The following is a 22,468-nucleotide window of genomic DNA, read 5'->3' on the forward strand; positions in this document are numbered from 1 at the left end:
CCTTAAGCATGGTAACATATACACACTAGCAGGTGAGCCACCACCCCCCTTTTAAAATGTTTATATTTATTAATTTTTACCAGAGCACTGCTTAGCTCTGATTTATGGTGATGTTGGGGATTGCATATTGAACTTCAGGAGCCATAGGCAGGAAAGTCTTTTTGCATAACCATGGTGCTATCTCCCCAGCACAGGCCCTTCCCCTTTTTTTAATCAGGAGAATTATGGAACTTCTACCTCCTTTTGAGGTTGCTAAGGGAACCCTTTTCACTGATAAGTCAGTGTCTCCTTGTCATATACAAACATCTAACTAAAAGTTTTGGTATCATCAAGGCAATTTTCCAACCAAGAGGTTTTTCTGAAGACAAATGAGTGCTCTATTTTGTGACATTCCTTATGAAAAATTACAGGGAGGAAATTACTACAAGCCAGATTAGATCTCAAAAGCAACAGAGCTGGGTGAGAGATTTCACCAGTAGGAAACCTGTGATAGGCTTTCCTGGGGAAGGGGGCTGGTTTCTCTTGGCTGAGTGGAAGAAACCACTTGGCATACAGACTTACTGGTCACTATGGCTTTGATTTCTATTGAGGCCTGATATACTTCTCAGAATTACAGGCCATATTTGAGCATATGAATAGTTGAAGTCCTTTGGCATATTTTCACTAACTCAAACACATACCCCTTCATCTCTTAATCCCCAACTGTCACCATTTGTCTACAACAGACTTTTATTGTGGGATTGTCTGTTACATCTGGAAAGTGGAACATTCAGGACATGCCTGCTTTTTCTCTGGCGGTTTATATGGTGAGCAGATGGATTGTGGGTGCAACGTGTTCTTGTTTGAAGATTTCTATACTGTGTGGTCTTTCTGGTGGCATTTCCATACAAAACATCAATACTGGTGGTTTATTATTTTTTTCTTTAGTTCCTGCATAAGCCCACAGTGCTGGGCCAAATCAGTCTTAGAACATTCACCATATTGAAAGGAAGCCCATTGAATACTGCCAGTCAAGAGCACATTAAAAGGCATGCTTATTATCAGCAATATTTCTAAGGTGTCCTGGTTATGTAAGCAGCAGAACTGGCATCTATAAGAAGCTTGTCCTCAAAATTTTTACTCACAGTTTACCAGAGTTTGATGTCTTCTAGTCATCAGAACCCAGGTGTTTGCTGCCCCTTCCACCTGGTTTGAAGCAATAAACTAGACTTACATGGTAGAGCAGTAAGGGTGAAACTTCAGCCCGAGTCCACTATTCTCCTCTTACACTTCTCAAAGAAGGACCTTTTATTTATTTAAATAAAACATCTGCTTCCTCTCTGTTGTTCAGTGTCTGGGCCCTGAAGCAATGCCCCTTCTCAAACACCATGGACAGGTGATAGTAACATCTGACAGTAACAGGGCAGATAGCGAACCAAGAAGCTATTGTCTGTCAGATCTGATAGGAAGCAGGGGAGGTGTGGGTACATGAATGGGTTTCAAAGGCTCTTTCTATAGGAGGGAAAGAAATAAGGCTAAAATTTCCTTCCAGTACAAAGAACAGAAAATAATGGGCAATGAAGGTTGAAGCACAAGTGTGAACACCAACTGAGTTTAGATTTGTTTGTTTGTTTTGGTAGAATTGGATCTCTGTACTTGTACACTTTCATCACTCCCAGACATGTTTCCCCATTCATACAGGAGAGGCATGGGGCCAGACAGTGGTGTACCTAGATAAGCACACATATTACCATGCTCGAGGACCAGGGTTCAAGCTGCCACACCCCAGCTGCAGTGGATATACTTCACGAGTGGTGAAGCAGATCTGTTTGTGTCTATCCTCTTCCCTTCTCAATTTCTCTTTGTCCAATTCAATAAAAAAAAAGAAGAAGAAGAGAAGTGAGGAGAAAGGAAAAAATGGCCACTGGGAACAGTGGATTCATAAAGCTGGCACTGAGCTCCAGCAATAACCTTCATGGCAATGGGGTGGGGGTGAGGGGACACCATAACACCAAAGCTTCTCTTAGTGCTACAACACCTCCCTTGTAATACTAGGATTTGAATTTGGGTTGCACACATGGCAAAGACCTCATGAGCTCAAAGCTTAATGTAAATTTTTTTGTAAAGTTCGACTAATCATTTCAAGATTCTTTCCAATCTTGAAACTTGAGTTACACAACACAAGTGTCCAACAACAGATGAATAGTTTAAAAAGTTGTGGCATGTGAACTCAGACTGACAGGGTTGCAGAGGTTACACAGGCTCCTGCACTAAATATGAATGGACATGGGCCCTACATCAGATTGATGGGGTTAACAATATTTATATATTTTCCCCATATTTGGGAGCTACTCTCTTCCCTGATTCAGCATTCTAGTCCTATTCTCAACTCTGACACTATTTCAGCCAACCTGCATGTTAGCTGTCGGGCCCAGGTAAAATTAATAAAGTCATGGGCCCCTTGGAATATACCTAAAATAGACTTCCAGCTTTTTCCAACATGAAGACTCAAAATCACATCTGCTACATTCTTACCTTTTGGTATCTGATTATTAAACAAATAGTTCTGCTTTGTATATTAATGCTTTTCAGCCACCAAGTTGCAGATGCTACCATGATGCCAACCAGGCATCTCTCAGCAGATGACCTCATCAATGTGTCCTAGAACCCCATCTTCCCAGAGTCCTACCCCAGTAGGGAAAGATAGAAACAGGCTGGGGCTATGGATTGACCTGTCAGTGCCCCTGTCCAGTGGAGAAGCAATCACAGAAGCCAGGCTTTTCACCTTCTGCACCCCATAAAGATCGTTGGTCCATACTCCCAGAGGGATAGAGAACAGGGAACCTTCCAATGGAGGGGAAGGGATATTGAACTCTAGTGGTGGGAATTGTGTGGAAATATAATCCTCTTATACCACAATCTTGTCAATCATTAAACCACTAATAAAAGTTATTTTTAAAAAGTTGGGGCCAGGAGGTAGCGCACCAGGTTAAGCACACATAGCGGGGAAAAAAAATGTTGTGGCATACATACTCAATGGTATACTATAAAACTGTTAAGAAATAGGGGTCAGGCAGTAGCACAGTGATTTAAGAGCACATGGTGTGAAGCACAGGGACCTGTGTAAGGATCCCAGTTTGAGGCCCCAGCTCCTCACCTGCAGCAGGGTCTCTTCACAAGCAGTGAAACACGTTTGCAGGTATCCATCTTTCTCCCCCACTCTGTCTTTCCCTCCTCTCTCAATTTCTCTCTGTCCTGTCCAACAACAACAACATTAACAACAATAATAGCAACAGGGCAACAAAAATGAAAAAAAAAAAGGTCCCCAGGAGCAGTAGATTCATAGTGCAGGCACCAAGCCCCAGCAATAACCCTGTAATCCTAGAATTTATAAACCACTATACTAACATAAATAGATAGATTATTAGATGTTTGATAGAAAAAAGAAAGACAACATATATTTTTAAATTTCTTTATTGGGGATTAATGTTTTATAGTCAACAGTAAATACGATAGTTTGTACATGCATAATATTTGCCAGTTTTCCATATAACAATACAAGCCCCAGTAGGTCCTCCTCTGCCATCCTGTTCTAAGACCTGAATTCTCCCCACCACCCACCCCAGAGTCTTTTACTTTCATGCAGTACACCAACTCTAGTCGAAGTTCTGCTTAGTGTTTTCTCTTCTGATATTGCTTTTCAACTTCTGCCTCTGAGTGGGATCATCCCATATTCATCCTTCTGTTTCTGACTTATTTCACTTAACATGATTTCTTTTTTTTTTTTTTTAACATGATTTCTTAAAGCTCCATCCAAGATGGGCTAAAAACAGTGAAATCACCATTTTTAATACCTGAATAGTATTCCATTGTGTATATATACCAGAACTTGCTCAGCTACTCATCTCTTGTTAGATAGATACCTGGGTTACTTCCAGGTTTTGGCTATTACAAATTGTGCTGCTATGAACATAGGTATGCACAAATCTTTTTGGATGGGTATATTTGGTTCAACAACATATTTTTCTTTACTACAACATAAATAGAACTGGAAGGAATTATGTTGAATGAATTAAGAAGGAGAAAGAGGAATCATGGGTGGTTGTACTCATGGATGGGATCTAAGAAACTAAGCAATGGATAACATAGGGTAAAGTCTTATTTTATTTTGCCTCTAGGGTTACTGCTTGGGCTCAGTGACTGCACTATGAATCCACTGTTCCTGTGGCCACTCTTTTCCTTTTTTTTTTTTTAATTGGATAGGAGAGAAATTGAGAGGGGGAGATAAAGAGGGAGAGAAAGATAGACACCTGTATACCTGCTTCATTGCTGGTGAAGCAACCCCCTTGCAGGTGGGGAGCTGGGGGCTCAAACCTGGATCCTTGCCCCAGTCCTTGCACTTTTGTATTATGTGAGCTTAACCCAGTGTGCCACCACCTGACCACCACCACCCCACCCCCATAAATTCTCAATGGACTGTAGCCTCTCACAGTTGATTTGGGGACTTAGGAGGGGCAAAGGAAGAACACTAACATAAAGTTGGGGATCTAGGTTTCAATAGCTGAACAGAAACATGGTTTGGTGGAGAGTGAAAGGTACTGACGTCGTCTATATTCAGAAGATTTGGAAATACACCCTTGTGACAACAAACATTCTGTAAATCAACATTTCCTCCATAAAGCAATATTGAAGTTGGGGGGAAAAAAACTGAGTTACAACAGTGACTTAATTCAACAATGATCAGTTTTAAAATAGTACTAATTCAGAAGCAACAAGTACTTTCTGAAAACTGCTGTCCTAAGTTTAACTGTGCAAATATTTGAGCATTTGGGGATATTTAACTGGGAAAAGTTTTTTTTTGTTTGTGTTTTTTTTTTTTGCCTCCAGGGTTATCACTGGGATTCGGTGCCTGCACTATGAATCCACTGCTCCTGGAGGCCACTTTCCCCCTTTTTGTTGCCCTTGTTTATCACTGTTGTTGTTGTTATTATTATTGTTATTGGATAAGACAGAGAGAAAGCAAGAGAAGAGGGAAGACGGAGAGGAGGAGAGAAAGATGGACACCTGCAGACCTGCTTCACCGCATGTGAAGTGACTTCCTTGCAGGTGGGGAGATGGGGGCTCAAACCCAGATCCTTAAGCCGGTCCTTATGTTTCACGCCATATGTTCTTAACCTGCTGTGCTACCTACCACTTGGCCCCTGAGAAGTAAGTTCTGATCTCTAGCAATGTGGCTGCTCTGTTAGGGGTCAGAGTACCTGTGCCTGCCTGCCTCACCTTGTCTCCATCACTGAAGAGCTATGTGACCGTGGGCAAGTTATTTAGCCTATTTTCTCACTCACTGATAAAATGACAAGAGTAGTACCTCTGTGTTCATTATGCTCCCAGATTATCCTACCCCTTTGGAAGACCCTCCCTCTAGGCAGGTTTTTTCTCATCTGATGAATCCTGTCATCCCAAGGCAGAAACCAGATAATGTCCTTGATTTCCATGTGAATGTGAATGGAAAATGTCAAGTTGCCTTCATGGCTTGCAGTAGAGGTTGCAGCCTTCAAAGAGCCACACTCTGAGAGATGAAATGAGGACCCAGCAGGAGGTGGTGGTGCAGTCATTGAGGTTTCTGTGACTCAGATGCAAGAGTGTGAAGAGAGTTGCAGTTGGCCTCATCTGGCAGCTGGCCCTTTAGGTGTTGTTCCTGTCTCTTTCTACCCTCAAGCCTGATTGTGTGGCCTTTTTGGACAAGTGTGTGTGGTGGGTAGTCGAGCACCTTTGATAAGATATTTTTCTGCTTCAGATGGCTGCAATTAAGTGCTGCCCAGGGCTGTTGTTGAGATTGAGTTATTCAGGTCAAGTGCAGAGGAGAACTCACTTATCACTGTCATCGTGAGTTCTTTGATTAGATCTATCCACAGAATGTAAGAGAAGACTGGTTCTAAATTTTATTTAGTGGTAAGGCTACCTGGTGCAGGGTTTAAACCATTTCTGCAAACTCTCTGACATGCCTTCCATTGAGAGATGAAGTGTGTGTCTCTCCCTTGAAACTGGGTAGAACTCAGACAGTTCCTTGGATGAAAAACAATGGAAGGGACACAGTATGATTTCTGAGACCAGGTTAGGAAAGGCCATGTGGCTTTGCCTTCCATTGGACCCTCAGACTCCATGTTGTAGGGAAGCTCAAGCTGCATACACAAGCTACTTATGGGTCTTCTGCTCAAAGCCAGAGATATCGCTCAGCCAGCAGTCAGAACTAGCCCTGAGAGATGGGATGACAGGAGGATAATGGTTATCCAAAATATTTTATGCCTTAAGCTCTGAGGTCCCAGATTTAATCCCCAGTACCACCATAAATCAGAGTTGAATAGGTTTTTTTTTTTTTTTTGGTCTCTGTATCTCTCTCTCTCATTTAAATATGAATTAAACTGGCCCAGATATGAGGATAAGAACAGGTGAATCCATGAAAGGACCCTAGCTCATCTATCCTTTGAGAATAGCCACACTAGAGAGCCCAGGCTAGTGTAGCCTAGTTGAGCCCCATCATCCCCCAGAGCCAGGGTAGATAGTAATAAAGTTATTGTTACTGTCTTAGGTTATTGGGTTTTGAGGTGATTTTAATGTAGCAATAAATAGAGCACACCTTACACTTTTAGAGAATCATCTGGTGTCAGAGTGCTTGAACAGAGTTCTATTTCTTCATAAAACTAAACTAATGTTGGAAACCATCTGAATACTCACAGATGGGTTCAGTGAAATAAGTTACCTTTATACTAAGAAAAAAAATGCAACAATTAGTGGCCTAGGAGGTAGTGCGATAAATTAAGTGTTAGAGTCTCAAGTATTCGGTCCTAAGCTCAATCCCTGGCATCATGTATCTAGTTATCTCTATCCCTTCTCCTCTTTCCACCACCAATTAACAGAACTTAAAAATGAAACTATTTGTGTTAAGTGCATGTGGCAAAGTGCAAGGACTGGCGGAAGGATCCCGGTGCGAGCACCCTGCTCCCCACCTGCAGGGGAGTCACTTCATAGGCGGTGAAGTAGGTCTGCAGGTGTCTGTCTTTCTCTCCCCTTGTTAATCTTCCCCTCCTCTCTCCATTTCTCTGTGACCTATCCAACAACAATGACATCAGTAACAGCAACAATAATAACTACAACAAGCAAACAACAAGGGCAACAAAAGGGAATAAATAAATAAATACAAAATTTTTTTGAAAAAATTAAAAAAACAAAACCATTCAAAGATAAACACTAGAGAGGATACATACCAGCAGGCACTGCACTGGGAGAGAGCAGGACTTGCAAGCATGAAGTGTTGAGATTGATCCCTGGTACCACACGTGTCAGAGTGATGCTCTGATTGTCTCTCATTAATAAATCAATAAACCAATAAATGCTTTTAACAAGATACATTACAGATAGAGGTGGCCATGACATAGGATAAGGTTTAGTAAGAAATTTATAGACTGGTGTGTATGGTATGATACTACTTGGTAGGGGGAAAACTCCATTCCTTTTTGTGTGTTTACATTAATGAGGAGAGAAGAATAGAAGAATATTCTTCTGAATGACATGCGTGTCTATCTTGAGAAACAGTTTGGGAAGGGACATGTCATTCATTGTGAGAGGAAAAAATGTAAAGTATACACATAGGCTTTGACTAGTTCATGAAGTCTCCATGCTGACTAATAACATGTATTCTCTAACTCAGAGAAGTTGTTATTTTGAGTTTTCTGACTTAACATCCTGCCCTCTTTCATTGGTTGAAACTATTCACTTTTCTTAGAGCCTAAAATGAAGATGCCAAGATTTCCCTGAAGGAAAGCTATAGAAATAACAGTTTCTAGTGGGCCCATAATCAGCCATTAACATGGGTGACAAAATGGGATGACTTTTTTTTTTAAGGGGAGAAGATGATGCCATTAATGTGCAGCCCTCACTGGTTCGAACTGTTGGCAAGAGATTTGCTGCAAATGATCAGCAGAGTTGGAGGGGGGAGACCTGTTATTCAAGCCCTCCACTTGCACTTAGCCCAGCAGCCATTTCTGAGGGAATATTGATCAAAAGTACTCACCTCTACCATCTGAGAAACATAATGCAGTTCCTGAGTATTCATGGAAAAAAAGCTTTTCTTTGCCAGGCCATTTTCTGAAGTCAAAAAGATCCTTTCAGGAGCTATAATAGCAAGGCCTTCCCACTTCACGCCCTCAGTGAGAGGCATACTTCAATTTTCAGGCCCCCAGGACCTGACACCAAGGTGGAAGCTGATGAATATGGCGTCTTCATACAAAATATTCTCTGTGAACTCAAACAGCATTTGTTCCAGAGATGGGACATGTAAATGGAAGATTAAAAATTATAGCTGGACACACAAGGAAAAGCACTCTCGTCCCAAAGATAATTTATCCATTCACTATTCCCCGAAGTGACGGTTTAAATAGATCACATGCACAATGCCCTTTGCTGTTTGAGGCAGGCATATCTTGATGTGAATATCAAAAAAAATCTAATAACCAGGTTTTTTTTTTCATATCTGACATGACACAGAGAGAAAGGATGCTAACTGGGATTTTCTATTTTCTCCTATATTTCTTCTATGAGGTACAGAATCCATTCATAGACGAAAGAGCAAATAATGACAGTTCCCTTTTATATCTAGTGTTTAATGAATAAAAGTGACCTCAGTTTAGTTTACATGCATACACAGGTTGTAACTCTATCTCAGATGTGTGTGCAAGTAGACAAACACACATACAAAGTTTGTTTTTGTTGTAGTATAAACATTCTGGTGTTTTTCCTGGAATAATAAGAGAATTATACTGTAGGTTGGATATACATTGCAGGTAAGTTTTTTGTTGTTGTTTCATTTTTAATTCTATACCTAGTAAAAACCAAGAAAGACTGAGGAGAACATGGTTTGTAGTAACAGGATCCTTTTGGAACTATTGGAAGTTGGATTATTTCTGGAGTTCTGCTGATGGTCTATCATGGCAAGACCTAAAATCTGAAGAGTGGGGAGTCAGGCGGCAGTACAGCAGGTTAAGTTCATGTGGTGCAAAGCTTAAGGATCCCCGTTGGAGCTCTGGCTCCTTACCTGCAGGGGAGTCACTTCATAGGCAGAGAAACAGGTCTGCAGGTGTCTATCTTTCTCTCCCCCCCGTCTTCCACTCCTTTCGCCATTTTTCTCTGCCCTATCTAACAACGATGACATCAATAATAGCAATAACTACAACAATAAAAAAAAGCAAGGGCAACAAAAAGCAAACTAAATAAATAAATATTAAAAAATTTGTTTAATCTGAAGAGTGTTTTTGAAGATGATCAAAATACTCATGGAAACCATAATGACTAGCACAAAATCCCGTATGCCTCCCCTGCCCTGTTTTGGTTATATATGAGACAATAAACTGTTTACAAGACTTCCATAAAAGCATCCTTTTAAACATAAGTGACTATTCCCATATTTGGAAAAAAAATCATAATTGATCTTGGAGGGAAGCAGGACCTCTACAATAAGGAATGCTGAGGAACGAGAGGGCAGTAGACTGTGTGCAGGAGCCTCTGCTATTCCCTTGACTACAGAGTAATGGGGCTGGATAAGAGGTAGACTTCCCCAATACCACATTGGGACTGGGCCAGTAGGCTCATCCCCTGTCTGTCGGCAGGTCAGAATCCACATGGGCTGATGAGGTGAGGAGAGGTGTTATAAACGTGTTGAGGTTCTACCCCAGACTTGATAGATCAGCATCTAGATGGGATGTGGGACAGGAATTTGAATCTTGCAAAATTGCCTACACAGTAGTTCTTCTTCTTCTTCTTCTTCCTCTTCTTCTTCTTCTTCTTCTTCTTCTTCTTCTTCTTCTTCTTCTTCTTCTTCTTCTTCTTCTTCTTCTTCTTCTTCTCCTCTTCCTCCTCCTCCTCCTCTTCCTCCTCCTCCTCCTCCTCCTCCACCTCCTCCTCCTCCTCCTCCTCCTCCTCCTTCTTCTTCTTCTTTCTCTTCTTCTTCTTTTTTTTTTTTTTTAACATTTTGTTTGTTTGTTTTTATTGCTACCAGGGTTATTGCTGAGGCTCAGTGCCAGCACTACAAATCCAGCGCTCTGGCAACCATTTTCCCCTTTTTATTTCTTTTTTTCTTTCTTTCTAATTAATAAAAATTTTTTATTTATAAAAAGGAAACATTGACAAAACCATAAGATAAGAGGGGTACAACTCCACACAGTTCCCACCACCAGGACTCTGTATCCCATCTCCTCCCCTGATAGCTTTCCTATTCTTTAACCCTCTGGGAGTATGGACCCAAGGTCATTGTGGGATGCAGAAGGTGGAAGGTCTGGTTTCTGTAATTGCTTCCCCGCTGAACATGGACGTTGAAAGGTCGATCCATACTTCCAGCCTGTCTTTCTCTTTCCCTAGTGGGGAAGGGCTCTGGAAGCAGAGCTCCAGGACACACTGGTGGGGTTGTCTGTCCAGGGAAGTCTGGGTGGCATCATGCTAGCATCTGGAACCAGGTGGTTGACAAGAGAGTTAACATAAAAAGCCAAACAAATTGTTGACCAATCCTGGACCTAAAGGCTGGAATAGTGCAGATGAAGAGTTGGGAGGGTCTCTGTTTTGTAGATAGCTAGTAGGCATATTTTAGTTATATTCCAAAGGGCCTGTGGCTATACTAGTGGTTTTTGTTTTTTTTTTCCTTGTCTGAGCCTGAAATCTGATATGCAGGTGGATCCTAGTTATTGTCTGGGGAGATGATGTCATGGCTGGAAAAAGGACCAGAAAGCTGGATCAGGGAAGAGAGTAGCTCCCAAATATGGTAAAGGTGTATACATATTGTTGATTGTAAACCCCATAGATTTGCTGTGATCTGGGGCCCATATTCAGCTTAGGAGCCTATGTGACCTCTGCATACCTGTAGATCCAACCTCACATTCTGTGGTCATCAGTAGGAACATCCCAAGCTGCCCCAATATCAGGATTCATCTTCCTCAGGTGTAGCATAGAGTATGTTGTCCAGCCTCCCTTTAGATGATGGGACATTCTCTACCGTTGTTGACTGCAAGGCCCTATGGGGGCCCACAAAGGGGTCTATTGTGTTGTTCCTGATAGAAATGACTGGTAACAAAGGAGAGAGGGATTTATTTGAGATCTAGGCCCATCGTGTCTGTTTGGGAATCTCAGGACTCTCCGATTAGGGACCCAGCTGATGGGGTGGCCTGATAGTGACTAAAGAGTCATCGTTAAATTATGCCAGTCTCTTGCCCTTATTCAACTTTTGTGGTCCTTGCTTTGATGAGGTTAGCTTTGGAGTGAGTGAGAGAACTGTAATAGGAAGTAGGTGAGGAGGGTATCTAAGTCTAAGTAGACACTATTTCATTATGAACTTGATACTGACTCACTACAGACTATTGTGTATATTTGCTTTCGGGTATATATTTTGGCCTAATTTATGGATACATGTGAACATATGCTCTATCTTATGGGACTTGGTCTATATCTTGGTTTTGGGATTTTGTTAGGAAGTGAACCTCCTGGAATGGAATTAGAGAATACTATGAAAGGAAAGGTCTCACCCAAGTAACGAGGGTGAAGGGTTGACATCCCATGCCGGCTGTCTCTGGACAGTCTGAAGTGAAGCTTGCTGAGGTGGTACTCATTGCTAGATTAGGTAGGCATCGGCGGATGCAATATCATTTGGTATGAATTGAGAGAAGCATGCAGGAAAGTGAGGTGGTACTCCTTGCGTTGATTAGGCTGGGATAGGCGGATGCAATATCATTTGGTATGAATTGAGAGAAGCATGCAGGAAAGTGAGGTCCACCCTAGAGGTTCCAGGACTGGGGGAAATATAGGCTCTATAGAGGAATCGGGAGGTTCCTGCTGTCTTAGGATTTAAGAAGACAATAGATAGTTATTGCTATAACCACATTGTTTGGAAATTGGGTTACCTTTGAAATATCCCATTGTTAGGATTTGCTGTATCATACACAACATCACCATAATTTATGTCCTTTGGCATTATTTGTATATAACTGTGCCACTGCACACAGTTCTGATGCACAAGCCTGGACACCACTGCTCTTAGTCAATGGAATGGCAAAGCGATGCCTCAGGCTCTATTCTATGAGGAATAAAGTGTTAAAAGAACAATATGTCTTAAAGAATGCTCTTATTACCAGTTCATCAGTCAAAAATTGGGTGGTGGTAGGGGGACAGGTGGTGGCGCACCTAGTTAAGCACACACATTACCGTGCACAAGGACCAGGGTTCAAGCCCTGGGATGGGGAAAACTTCACGAGTGGTGAAGCAGGGCTGTGTCTTTCTGTCTCTCCACCTCCACTCTCAGTTTCTTTCTGTCTCTGTCTAGTAAATAAAGATAAATAAAACAATAATTAAAAATTATAAAAATTGGGTGAGGGGAAGCAAACTGATTCAGGTTCTACTTGACCCTCAGGAAGACACATGGACCTTTTCGAGGTCACTGAAATGTTTTATAAGTACTCAGCAAACATTTGCCAAATGGACAAGCGGGTGTTTCTGTTTTGCTTTTCAATTTTTAGAAAACTCCATTAAGTACTATCCTGAAAAAAAATATCACTGTTAGTCCAAGCATGGGAATGCCCTAGGACACTGGCAGAGGTCACTGGGGCAGGATCAACACGTGATGGTTGAAGTTCTGAGGAGCTATCGACAGGACCCAAATCACACTGACAGAGGGCACTATACATCCTCTCAATCACTTGTCCACACAAACAAACCCTGGTGGTCACTTCTGTTCACATCAGGGCCAGAAGCTCCAGACCTTTAGAAAGATCAGTAGTGCAAGGGCTATCCTGGAGAAACAGGAACCAGGACTGAGGCCTGCTATGGGCCTTCATACACATCTCAGGCAACCTGACCCAGTGGTTTTTATCCTGAAGAGAGATGGGCTTACACAAGTGAACAAGAGGATGCTTGGACTCAGTCTTCTTGTGAAAAGACATTAGCATTCCACATTATGAACCAATAGATCAGTTTTGGGTAAACACATCTGCACAATTTCCCCATCAGCACAGGCTGCCCTTTTAGTCTCTGATGTAAATAAATGCTTTCAAATAACTCCATTTGATAAAACACAAACTACCTTTAATCAGATACCAGGATAGCTTTTATTTTACTATGAACTATAACAAAAAAAAAGTAAACATGGCACTTCAATGCTGTGTTTCTACTTTATTCAATCATCACAGTAATTAGAATGAACAGGAGGGTGAACTGGAGAGTTAAGTGGGCGTCACCATCTGAGCTGTGTGCTTCTCCAGGCCTGGTGTGTCTTTGCTGCGGTGTGTCCTAGCACACACACACATGCACACAGGTGCCTGGAAGGGTGAGTCTGTACCCCTTGGGCATAAACCTAGGGGTGGAGCATTAAGACAATTAAATAACAAGGTAGCAAAATAAAAATCAGATGACACACTATAACTTAATTTATCATATTTATCAAATTTCCCCTTATTTACATGTACTAAATATTGCAGACCTGAAAACATAAGAAAACATTCATTTAAATGTATATGTCACATGTAGAGACTGGGTACAACTAAGACAATGGTTGCTTTGTGTTGATTTCGCTTCAGATGCAGGCATTCCCCTTCAGTAGATAGAAATGTAACATGGCTACATAAAAGAAAGACATTACAGTAAGTTTTAAAGAATCCCTCAAATGACAGTAAGTGCAGGTGGTCACACCTGAGGAAGGTAAGAAGTCTTGATTTGCGGTTTGCATTGTCCATGGATCCACCTGATTTCTTGTTTATAAGGCTAAGGGTCTCATGCATCAGCCCCTCTCAGTCAGGGCTTAACTCATGCCCCCTTCCTTGTGGTTCTTAGGAACTACAGCCTTAATTGCATAGCCACTTACCCAGACTAGACGTTCTCTCTTTAATCTATTAAAGGTTTTACTATTTTTTAAAGTCATCATCTCGTGGAATTAGTTTGTTCGAAAAAAAAAAAGATTTATTTCACGATAATAGGTGTAAAGTGGGAGAGACCAGAGCATCATACCAGCACATGCAGAGGCCAGGATCACACCTGGGGCCTCCTGCCTGCAAGCCCTGCACTGGGCCACCACGCTGGTCATGAAAGTAATGATTTTTCGAAGGACAAAAATCTACTTGGTGAAACTACGGAAAAGCAACTTTGCTTTAGACGAAAATCAGCTCATGGAGAAGCAAGGAAATTGTTCTGGCCCTGCTGGAACATTGCGAGTCTTATCTATTTTGGGTCAATTAGTGTCACTTTTGCTTACACTTGGCTAATAATGTGACAGGTCAGCACTGTGACTTAGGCGTGTCCCCACTGGATGAGTGGCTCTTCCCTGCACAATTCTGCTGAAACCAGGTGTTGCAAAAATACAATATTTGTTCTTCTAAGTGAAAAACAAAACAAAACTTGATCACTTCAATTTTCCACCCCAAATAACAAAAATGATTCAAATTTAGGACTGTGAGCAAATCTGGTTGCTGGATTCTCCATTCTCCTAGTCCACATCTCCAAACTCTGTTACTGAGAACCATGGGCTAAGTCAAAGCTCCAGTCCCTGAACTGCTGGCTGTGCCACGGGGTCACAGGGTTGTTAACGACATTGGGGATTATAAGAAGGTCTTGTTATTTGCTATCTACAGCTGTACTTCCCACTCCAGGGTCAGGAGAACTGGTCCCTGGAGATCAAATGAAATCATGGAGCAGGAGCAGAAGTCCCAGGGAGTTCAGTATGACTCATCCATGTCCTGTCACTGACTAAATCCCGGAATTTTACAGAGTGTGTCTAGAGCCTAAAGAGGAAACATTCTCCCAGAAGCTACCTGCCTTTAGTACTGTGAAACCCTGGAGCAGCTGACATCCTTTTCTGGAGACACAGACTGGGGTACTTCATAAATATCAAAGCAGCTAACTGGCAACAGTCTCCTATCTGAGCTACTCAGTCATATCATGCCAACCAGAAAGATGAACCACAGGGAGTCGGTTAGTAGTGCAGTGGGTTAAGCCATGTGGCGTGAAGTGCAAGGACCCACTTAAGAAAGATGAACCACAAACAAAAAAAAAAAAAGGAAAAAGAACAAAGGGGCCGGGTGGTGGCACACCTGGTTAAGTGCATATAGTACTAAGTGCAAGGTCCAACTCAAGGATCCAGGTTCAAGCCTCCAGTTCCCCCACCTGCAGGGGGGGATGCTTCACAAGTGGCGAAGCAGGTCTGCAGGTGTCTTTCTCTCTCCCTCTCCACCCCCCTTTTTTCTGAATTTCTTTCTGCCCTACCCAATAAAATGGAAAAAATGGTTGCCAGGAGTTGTGGATTCATAGTGCTGACACTAAGCCCCAGAGATAACCCTGGAGGAAAAAAAAATAGTGGGGTGGACTGGTGCAGGAGAAAGAATAACGACTTTTGCAGACACTATGGAAAATGTTATGGTTTTCAGACATCCTTTAAATTGACATTAGATGCTCAAGAAGTATATAAATGGGGCTTATTGACATAACAGCCCAAAGTGACTTGGGCTTCCTTCTGACTTCTTTTTTTTTTTTTGCTTCTTCCTGGTGGACCTGGATCTCAAGCCCTGCCTATAGTCCTTTCTAAAGCAGTGAAATATTGTCTCAAATTAGAGGGCCTATCCTATTAGGAATGGCTTTCTCACCCCTTCATCACTTGTTCTCAGAGTCGGTCTGGCTTTTGGGTTTGCCCATTTCTCTTACAAAGGTCAGGTATGAGCCAAATCAGCTCTCTGATATAAAGGACTAATTGGGTAATGAAAATCATCCTTCAGACAGGGCAAGTAGGTTCAGGGCTGGTGAGAAAGAGAAGCAAAGCACAGGTGGATAAAAGGTCACAGAGGCAAAGGGCAGAGGAAGCAGGGAACACATGTGTGCATGTGAACTGGTCTAGTCTGTAAGCTGTCTTTTATATGCCACTTCCATTCACAGCCAAGTTCTTATACAGAGACAGCTCGAGGGGCCAGGTGAGCAGCAGAGGGCCTGTACCACACAATTCTGTGGCTCTCTACATAGCAAAAAGTGAGCACAACAGCAGGATACAGCTTTGGGAGGCAGGTGAACATTCCAGGGTGTCTGTTGCAGTTTAGAGCCTGAGTTGGGGTGTGCCTTATGTGTTGATCTGACTTGGTGTTGAACCAAGGATTGGCTTCCTGACCTAGAGGTGGTTTTGCAGGGAGAAGACTTGGAATTTCTAGAATCATTTGAATGCTTTGTAGGAGAAGACCTCCAGGACGGCCAGGAGGGTCTCTTTCAAGCTAGTGGGCATCAGGCACCAGGTGGAAAAACACTCAGCAACTGAGTTAAAACTTCTCCTGGGCAAATGACCCTGGGGAAAGTCAATTTCCATGATGATGAAATTTTTGAGTGAAACGTAAATCCCAACATAGGAAGAACTAGCAACATCAAGGCAGAGAAAATGTCTCACTTTGACAGTTTTTGCCAGCCAGCCCCTCTGTGAATCATGCTTGGGTTCATAAATGAGAGGAAACATTTGAGGAACAGAGACCAGCTGCCGTCAACCTCCTCCCTTATAGTCCAGAACTTTGATTGCTCTCTCTGCCAGCACAGCCCCATCCACCACACAGGAGAACAGGACTGTCTTTGCTGTTGACTTTTCTTCTTTTGAAGTTCAAGGCCTGTGAGGTCTCAGGAAAAGATGACAAGATCTAGTTTGGAAGTCCAGTCTGTAGCATTTCCAGGAGATCCACCTCTGGTTGCAGAAGTTCATTAACAAGAAAACTTGCTCAGGGCACTCACTGAGTGATGATGTTTCTCAGAGCCTCTGGGTTTGGGAGTTTGAGGGAATCCATCCACAGCCTCCTCACTAAAAGGCGGCACCGTGAGGTAGGCACTTGAGTCGGTGGGAGGTCAGGGCCCTGGAAAGGAAATAGAGAGAGGCTGAGCTGTAACGGAGCTCTAGGCATGGCTCTTATGGGCACAGATTCAAGGGAGGGCTTGTTGCACTTAGAAGACAGGACCATATCTGCTTGAAAAGGGTGTGACCGCCTTCCTGTGCTGTACCAGCAGGGGTGTTTGTTGAGTGAATCAGTAAATGACCGTCTTTCTTCCTAGTCTTTGCTCATGACTTTCCTGCAAGCATGCGTCTTTCTGAATCTAATTCAACCTCTTTATCCAGTCCACAGGCAAAAATGAGAAGAGACATCTGATCACAGGACAGGGAGGAGGAACCAACAAATCAGCATCACCACTGCTCAGAGTTCATGAAAATGCAAGTGAAACATCCAGGCAGCTTATGACTCCCTGCCCAGGTTCCTATCTACACAAACGTACATACTGATATGTTACACAATGAATTGCAACTCAATTATTCCTTCAAAGGTCTGAGACAAGAAGTTGAGTCTAAGATTGCTTAGTTGTCTGGATGAGTCCAGATAAACATGCTGCTGTACAGTACTGGAGAGGGAAAGGAATAGTATTGAAAATCTGCATGACTGCATCTCTCCCACCCCAGGGCTGTCCCCGGCATGTCCACAGGGAATACAGGAATGCCTGCTGCAATACCCCGCCACTGTTGCTGGTGAAGTCTGCTCTCCTGGGGGCGGTTCTGTGAGCACAAGGAGCATTTCATCACCCTTCCCCTCATCATCTATTTTTAAACACTGTTGTATTATACCCCAAGCTTCCGACTTGGTGTAAACCTGAAAATTGGACTTTCCCTCCAAGCCTAAGTGGTAGCAGTTTGGCCTTTGAAATCACAGTCATTGGGATTTGAAACTAATTTATACAAGTTACTCCATTCAGGAAGAGTATTTTCCCTCTTTCATTTCTTGACCATACCTTGTTTCTAGAAAGAGTCTTAGAAGTCAATGCTTTTACATATACATAGTTTTGGGGGAAAGATTCCTGATAGTGTATTCTGATAGTGTACTATCTTTCCCTTCTGGGCCCATTAAGGCCAAACAAAGAACAAGTCTTGGGCTATTGTCCTGCTCATTTTACCTTTTAAAAACAGGCCTCTTTGACAAAGACAGCACAGCAACACTGTCACCCTTGTAGAGGTAACATTGGTGAAAGCACCTTAGCTAGAGGTGGCCACTACTTTTAATCTGGGGGGTGAGAGTCTCAGAAGGGAACAAGTCTGACTGAATCCATTCTGAAATACCTTCAAGTCTAAGATTTCACATTTTTTGTCTGATTCTTTCACATTATTAACTATGGACACTACATACACCATTGTAATCAGATTGGAAGAAGAAAAGGGGGTGAGGGACATGTTTAAAGATATAACGTGAGCTGGGCAGTGGCACAGCCTGTTAAGTGCACACACTTAACAGTGTTATCATGCACAGAGAACTGGGTTCAAGCACCCGATCCCCACTTGTAGGGGGAGAACTTCATAAGTGGTAGCAGGTCTGCAGGTGTCACTGTTTTTCTCTCCCTCTCTATTCCCCTTCCCTGTCAATTTCTCTGTCCTTGCAAACAAAAAAGTTAAAGTTACCAGAGTTAAATGAAAAGTGAAAGTAGTTCTGGACTTGAAAGGAAATCATTTAGCCCTTCCTGCCCTAAGCATTCACCCAGGGAGGACGAGCAGGGGAGCACTGCTGTCCCTGTGGGGAGGGAGAAAGGGTTGCAGATGAACAGAGGGGAGCCACACTGCTCTGTAACGAAGGGTTTCTGTGCTTCTTGAAGTGCTGACCCCACCTTAGGGGGCACAGGGAGGTCATGGCTGTGCCAAAGTTAGCCTGCAGATTTCCATGCATTCCTCCAGTCCCACCTTAATGCTGGCATGTCCTCAGCCTGCCATGGTGCCTGCCATGCCCACTGTGCCTTGTGATTGATGGGGAGCCGGCAGCTGCTGAATGAGCAGGCGGCCACAAAGGAGGCAGGCGGTTCCACTCAAAAGCTGCTGGCAGCCGTTCCACTCACTTGGTCTCTCCCTCATGCTGGAAGCAGAGGGCCTTTTCAAAGACACTGAGCTCCACTCCACCACTTCAAGAGGACACACATAGATATGGGGTTCCTCACAAATAAACATTTGCGTAGATTCCCCACCCCTCTGCACTGCCCCCCGCCCCACCCCTCTCTGCCTAGTCCGGTGTCACCTGGGTTTTGTGACTCAAGTCACCTTTGGGGTGAAGGAGCTCAGTTTGGAACATTCCTGGGACAGGGCCCAAGCAATGGCTGATGGGAAAGAAAGGGCAGGTAGGGTGGCAGGGTCAATGCGTCATGGTCATGACTGCTTGTCCTACCTGCAGTTACAGTCCAGCTTGGTGGAGGAGAATATTGGAGTGATTTAAATGATACAATTAAACCCTAGCCTCCCACTCACATCAGCCATGGCACCTGTGCCATAGGGTGCACTGTAGCTGCTAAGGTTAATATGTAACAGCTTAAACTGGTCTTTACCAGCACCATCTGCTTTCTCTCTCTCAATGTGGCAGTGTAGCCCAGGCTATCGCTGTGAGGTTTTAACCAGCACTCTGCTCAGCAGTGTGCACAGTGAAGGGCCTAGCTCTTAGACCCAGGGCAGAAAGGAAAAGCCCAAGGAGGTCACACCTGCCTCAGTCAGCCTGCCCTCTGGTTCTATACTGCAGGCACTTTCTGGGTTCTTCAGCCTCTGTGCTGCCCTAGCTTTTGTCTAGTCTTCTTTCCTGTGCTGTTTGACTCAGAGTCCCTGGGACAAACTAAAGTGCCTTCCCCATGAGGAGGCTGTGTGCCCCCCCCCCCCCCCAAATCAGTGGTCAAAGTCCGGCTCAGCACATGCTGTATCTTATCAGCTCATCTCAAGATCCTGCTTCTCTGGGCCTGAGTGACAAAAAAAAAAGTGTGTGGGGGGGGGCAGCACTGGGCCCCCAGCTCTCTGCAGCCCCTCACACAAAAGGGTTTCAGACAAAGACATTTTCCGGGATGGCAGGTGTTGGTGTCGGATTCCGCCCAGGGTACAAGGGCAGAAAAAAGGCAAGACTGGCTTCCCTGGGCAGCACAGACATGCAGGGGCAGGAGCGCAGGCAAGGCCCCTAGGGAGGGGAGGTGTAAGGCGGAGCGGCAGCTTGAGGGGGCATCTAGGCGAGGTGTTAGCTGTGGGAAGAGGCCTGTTAGTGAGTGTGTGTTGGACACTGGCACCAGTGCCAGTCTTACCTTGCTTAAATATGGCAACACAATCTTTCTACGTATATTAATCTGAAGGGAAAGAACATAACAGCAAATGAATATAGGCCTGGCACCTCCTCAGTCCAACTTCATGCTGAACACAGTGCTAAGCACAAATTTATTCCTGAGTGTCTGACAGCCTTAACAACCAACACTGGGTAGCACTCATTACTGTATCCAGTGCCTGCTGCCCAAGCTTTCCTGACTGATTGGGCCTAAAGTAGAGGGACAGATAAAAGAGTTTTCAAATGGAGTTTTGGAAACCAGTGGAAGACCTGGGGTGGGTGGGGGGGGAGGATCATTGAAATTTTCTGTTTGTGCAAATTTATGTTTCCAAGGCCTTATTTTACATATTTCTGGGTTGGACACAGTGTGTTTATTTAGTACCAGTGTCACCTGCAATGGAGTGCTGCCCCAGGGAGGAAGGGCCAGCATGTTGTGCAAGGACAGCTGGGAAAAGGGACTTGTTGGTGTTGAAACCAGACTCTCACAGAGCTGTGGTATCTCAGTAGCCAAACTGAATCTGTGAGAAGAACTGAGCCTGTCCATACTTTGTGACTGGCTTTCTGTCACCTCACCTCACCTCACCTCACCTCACCTCACCTCACCTCACCTCACCTCCAACCATCCTATTCTCTGTGTGTTTTCCTCAGCAGCTTCTTTCTACACCAGGCAATAAACAGCTCTATATCTCTATATCCCACAACACTCCAGAATTCACTGACACCAGACCACCACCAAATCCAGACAAAGGACATTTATCAGTGACACATATTGTCATCTGCATGGCCACAGTTAGAAACTTGGATTCTCTGCTGACCTGACCAAGCTCAGTTTCTAAAATAGCTGGTTCGGAATATCATCAGAAGTCAGATTACTGACACATTTTTAGATGGGGCTAGGAAAAGATTTCCAAGGATCTGTATTTCCAATCTATTGATGAAAATTCATTTCCAATTTGGGGTGAGGAATTTTAGGCTACCAGAAACAATGGAGTTGTACAGGCACCAAGACCCATTGATAATCTCAGTTGCAAAAAAAAAAAAAAATCATGGCAAATAATAGACTGTGGATGATTCAGCATGCTGTCTTGATTATTAATATCTCCTTTACATATTAATGGTGCCCAGGGTATTGATTATTGATACCAGGCTAGAACTTTTCTTTGGAACCTCTAGAATCACACACCTATCTAGATTTCCTGTTTCCCTGGGTACATGTGCTGTAGGCCCCATTCCTCTCATAGGAGACAGAAAACACAAAGCTTCTAGTGGGTCTTCCTTGAGTTGAAAAGGCTCAGCTCTTCAGGGCACCATGCCAATGGCCCTCTCCAGTATGAGTCAAGGGGCTCTTCAGGAAGGGGCTCCTTGGTTTCCTTCCCTGCAGTCTTTTAGTCCTGGTTATGCTGGACATTCAGGCTGCTTGATTGGTAGAAACCAAGAAAACAGATGGTGTGGCTAACAATGGAGGGCTTGTTTGTAATTGCTGATGAGGACTGGTTTGCTGCTCTCCCCAGTGTGTCCCCAGATGCAGCCGGGTGTGGTGTGCTGGACCAAACAGAATGTCTCAATAACTGCCAATCCATGGCTGAGTTAAGGAGATGCAAAGATAGAGACAGTTGGGGGCTGCTTTAATTATTCCATGGGGCTCAAATGTCACTTGCCCTTGACACACAGACATTGCTACCAGAGGGCAGGAGTCCCACATTGGAACAGAAGAGTCGGCTGTCAATTTCATGAGATCTCTCAAGGGGGTAAGCTGGGGCCACAACTAACCTAGGTGGTACTGGAAGGCGCCAGGAGAGCACCAGGTTCAAAGATGAGAACTGAAGAGAGAAGAGGAAGTGTGTGATGCTAGAGGGTGACAGGGAAGAGAGACATGCATCATTATGTCATCCTTTCACCAGTGGTGCATTCCATATGTGCCCAGCATTGTTTTAGATTCTGGTTATAGCAGTGGGGAAAAAAAAAAAGGAAACTAGTGCCCTGTTGGAGGGTTCCTGGCAGTACAGTTACAGTATGCATTCTAATGATGTACCTTCAGTCCTGGGCAGGGGGTGGGATGGCGTGTGGGGGGAGGGGGGAAGAAAGTTCTTACTCTCTATGTGAAAAGGCCAACTACAACTGCAAGGAAATGGACATACGGCCCTTTAATGGTATTGTGAGGGAAGGCAGCAAATTAGAGAATAAAAATGCCCAAAGTGGGGCAATAATGGGGAAAAAAAAGTTGAAAAACATTAGCTCATGGGATATATATATATATCTCAAATTCAGTAGTTTTTTTTTTTTAACATTAGTTACCCTGGGAACAAAGAGTTGGTTAGTTTGTATCTGAGAGTTTTTTGAGCAAGGTTGCCTTAGGC

The 22,468-nt window shown here is 43.6% G+C and overlaps 1 protein-coding gene across 3 annotated transcripts in view; it reads right to left on the reverse strand.

Moving 5' to 3' along the window:
• Nucleotides 1-13,164: 13,164 nt before the first annotated feature.
• RALGAPA2 (Ral GTPase activating protein catalytic subunit alpha 2) overlaps nt 13,165-22,468 on the reverse strand; it is a 322,655-nt gene continuing 313,351 nt past the window's right edge. The window contains exons 39-40 of one of the 3 annotated variants that reach the window (XM_016189384.2): nt 20,095-20,136; nt 13,165-16,871 (exon numbers count right to left, since the gene is read on the reverse strand). In XM_016189384.2, coding sequence (XP_016044870.2) covers nt 20,132-20,136 — 5 coding nt within the window. In that variant the 3' untranslated portion in view covers nt 13,165-16,871; nt 20,095-20,131. The remainder of the gene's footprint in view (nt 16,872-20,094; nt 20,137-22,468) is intronic. The other 2 variants (XM_060186046.1, XM_060186059.1) reach the window with 2 other exon arrangements.

The sequence above is a fragment of the Erinaceus europaeus genome, chromosome 1 (genome assembly GCF_950295315.1).
Source record: "Erinaceus europaeus chromosome 1, mEriEur2.1, whole genome shotgun sequence".
NCBI lineage: Eukaryota > Metazoa > Chordata > Mammalia > Eulipotyphla > Erinaceidae > Erinaceus > Erinaceus europaeus.